This window comes from Protobothrops mucrosquamatus, unplaced genomic scaffold (genome assembly GCF_001527695.2).
Source record: "Protobothrops mucrosquamatus isolate PMUCROS unplaced genomic scaffold, P.Mucros_1.0 scaffold3188, whole genome shotgun sequence".
Classification (NCBI taxonomy): Eukaryota; Metazoa; Chordata; class Lepidosauria; order Squamata; family Viperidae; genus Protobothrops; species Protobothrops mucrosquamatus.
The window spans coordinates 73309-76199 of record NW_015389186.1 but is presented as its reverse complement, the minus strand read 5'-3'; the positions used below and the strand labels follow the sequence as shown (position 1 = coordinate 76199).

The window sequence follows — 2891 nt, the reverse complement described above, 5'->3', positions numbered from 1 at the left end:
AGAGAGAGAGAGAGAAAGAGAGAGAGAAAGAGAGAGAGAGAGAGAGAGAGAGAGAGAGGAAAGAGGCATAAAATAATTCATTTGCATTTAATTGTAATGGTTCAAAGAATGTTCGGAAAAATGTTCGGCCCTCCAGCACGTTCACTTCATCCAATCTGGCCCTCTTTGAAAAAAGTTTGGACACCCCTGGACTAGAAGATCTAAAATCCCTTCCAACTTTATTATTATTATTATTATTATTATTATTATTATTATTATTATTATTATTATTATTATTATTATTATTATTATTATTAGTAGTAGTAGTAGTAGTAGTAGTAGTAGTAGTAGTAGTAGTAGTAGTAGTAGTAGTATTTCCATTTTGTTGTGGGAACTGTCTGCTTCAAATCCACACCCGTTCTGGTGTCCTTGACAAGGCTTCAGGCTCCCACTGTCTGCAGTTGAACTGAAGAAGTTTCATTTCTCCATCTACCCATTTGAAAGTAACACCTCCTCCCCCTTAATCTAAAAGCAAGTTGAAACGCAGAGGCAGGTAGCTGCCAAAGTTTCATCCTTAGCTCTTATCTACTGCCTATTTTCTTTGACCCTTAGTAGATCAGATTCTTGTAGAGAGCTGAAGCTTGCAAGAAACCTTTATATTCATGTGAACTGCCTGATTTCTCACATTTGACACCCGATATATCATCGGGTAGTCATTCTGGCATAATTGTTTTTGTTTTTGAACCCTTTAAGGTCACTCTTTTGAAAACCCTGACCAAAGAGAAGTACACCTTCAACTGTGGCCGGTGGTTAGATATCAATGAGGATGACAATGAGATTGTACGGGAGCTGGCAGCAGAAGGACCACTGGTGGCCGAAGTGATGCCAGGTGAGAAGAATGCGGGAAGAACGAGAAGTGGTTAATGGCTGGTTTAAGCCATGTTGAAGATTTCTTCCCTGGCTTGGTGTTCTGCTAATGAGATTCATTCATTCATTCATTCATTCATTCATTCATTCATTCAGTTTCTACATTGCCCATCTCCCCTACTAGGGGACTCTGGGCAGCTTACAAACGATAAAATCAGGTGAAAAATAATGAAAAGATTAAAACAAGCCAATATTAAAATAATACAAGTAGTCCTTGACTTCGGTTAGTGATCTGTCAGAAACCCCTTCAGTGTTTCTTTTTGGGGCTCTGCCATTCTAGTGGAAAGGGAGAGGGGGGGCCTTGTGGATGTATTCCCTCTACTTTTGCTTTTTCTCAACTTTGATGTATCTCTTTGGGTGTGAAAAGGGGAAAAGAATGTGCCAAGGGCTGTCGGTCTTATCTCCAGACCGTTGCGAGATCCGGTGAAGGGCCTGGGAACCGTCCCTTATCAGCTCTGGTTCCCGTAACAATTTTGTCCCTGTGGATTGGCTGGATGCGAACTGGACAGTTGGGCTCTGGGTTGGGGTTTTGGGAGACAAAAGTTTTAATGTAGGGATTCACACGGGAAGTCTTTAGATCTTGCTTTGCTCTCCTGCTATCACTAACTCAATTTTGCTCACCACAATGTAAAAAAGATGTTGAGTCTCTGGAAAGAGTGCAGAGAAGAGCGACAAAGATGATTAGGGGACTGGAGGCTAAAGCATATAAGGAACGGTTGCTGGAATTGGGGATGTCTAGTTTAACAAAGAGAAGGACGAGGGGGGACATGATAGCAGTCTTCCAATATCTCAGGGGCTGCCCCAAAGAAGAGGGAGTCAAGCTGTTCTCCAAAGCAGAGGTCACCAACTTTTTCATTCTGGTGGCCTGGAGGGAAAGGAAGCAGCTGGGAAAATTGTGTGCGTGTGGAGACGCCATGAACGGGGCTGCACGCACCCACACGGCGCTAGTGGCCCCGTTTGCATAGGCGCACAGGCACTAGCCGCTGCTGCTAGCCCCATGCGCATGCGCAAATGGGTCCGTGGGCTCTAGCGCAAGTGGGGGTGAGTGTGCGCACACGTGCGCGCACACGGTCCTGCCTGTCCTATGGCCCAGTGGCCAACTGTGGTCATAAGTCAAGGGCTCCCTGTAGAAATTTAGAGTTTTTTCTTTGGTCAAATTCTTTGGAATAGGATAGGTTCAGTGATGGCGAACCTTTTAGAGACCGAGTGCCCGAAAACTGCCCCCCTGCCTCCTGCCCTGCCTGCTCCGCCCCCGCCCGCCCCTGCCCCACCCACCCACAGGGCCATGCACCGCCTCCATGGCCCACCGCAGCAGATCACACAGGCAGCCCTGCAGTGCCATGGCATCCACGCCCTCCACCCACACCCCGCAGCATCATCTGCACGCTATGGGGCGTGAGGGCGGAGTCTTGTCCCTGCTGCCCGGCTATGTCCTTGGCTGCGCTGCTCTGTGCGGGCCACGCCCAGGGGTAACTCTCCTCCAGGGAGGCTGCTGGTGAGGAGGGGGCCACGGGGTGAGGCGGGGCTGGGGCAACGGTGCACGTGCCCACAGAGAGGGCTCCGAGTGCCGCCTCTGGCATGTGTGCCATAGGTTCGCCACCACTGGGATAGGGCAAGGCTCACCCAAAGCTGACAAGCTCAGTTTTGGTCTAGTGAGTAGTCAATAGAATAGAGCTGGAAGGGACCTTGAAGGTCTTCTAGTCCCCCCCTTTCAAGCAGGAGAACCTATACCAGCGGTGGCGAACCTATGGCACTCGTGCCAGAGGTGGCACTCGGAGCCCTCTCTGTGGGCACACACGCCGTCACCCCAACCCTGCCTTCCCCCGCAGCCCCCTCCTCACTAGCAGCTCCCCTGGAGGAGAGTTGCCCCCGGGCGCAGCCTGCACGGAGCAGCGCAGCCAAGGACATAGCCAGACAGCAGGGACAAGACTCCACCCTTGCACCCCATAACGTGCAGATGATGCTGTGGCGTGTGGGTGGAGGGC

At 50.0% G+C, this 2891-nt stretch overlaps 1 protein-coding gene across 1 annotated transcript in view; it reads left to right on the top strand.

The window, feature by feature from the left end:
* Window positions 1-2891, top strand: part of LOC107297214 (lipoxygenase homology domain-containing protein 1-like) — a gene marked incomplete at its 3' end in the record, with an annotated part of 116762 nt that overhangs the window by 45798 nt on the left and 68073 nt on the right. The window contains exons 11-12 of the mRNA XM_015826572.1: window positions 733-868; window positions 1031-1064. Coding sequence (XP_015682058.1) covers window positions 733-868; window positions 1031-1064 — 170 coding nt within the window. The remainder of the gene's footprint in view (window positions 1-732; window positions 869-1030; window positions 1065-2891) is intronic.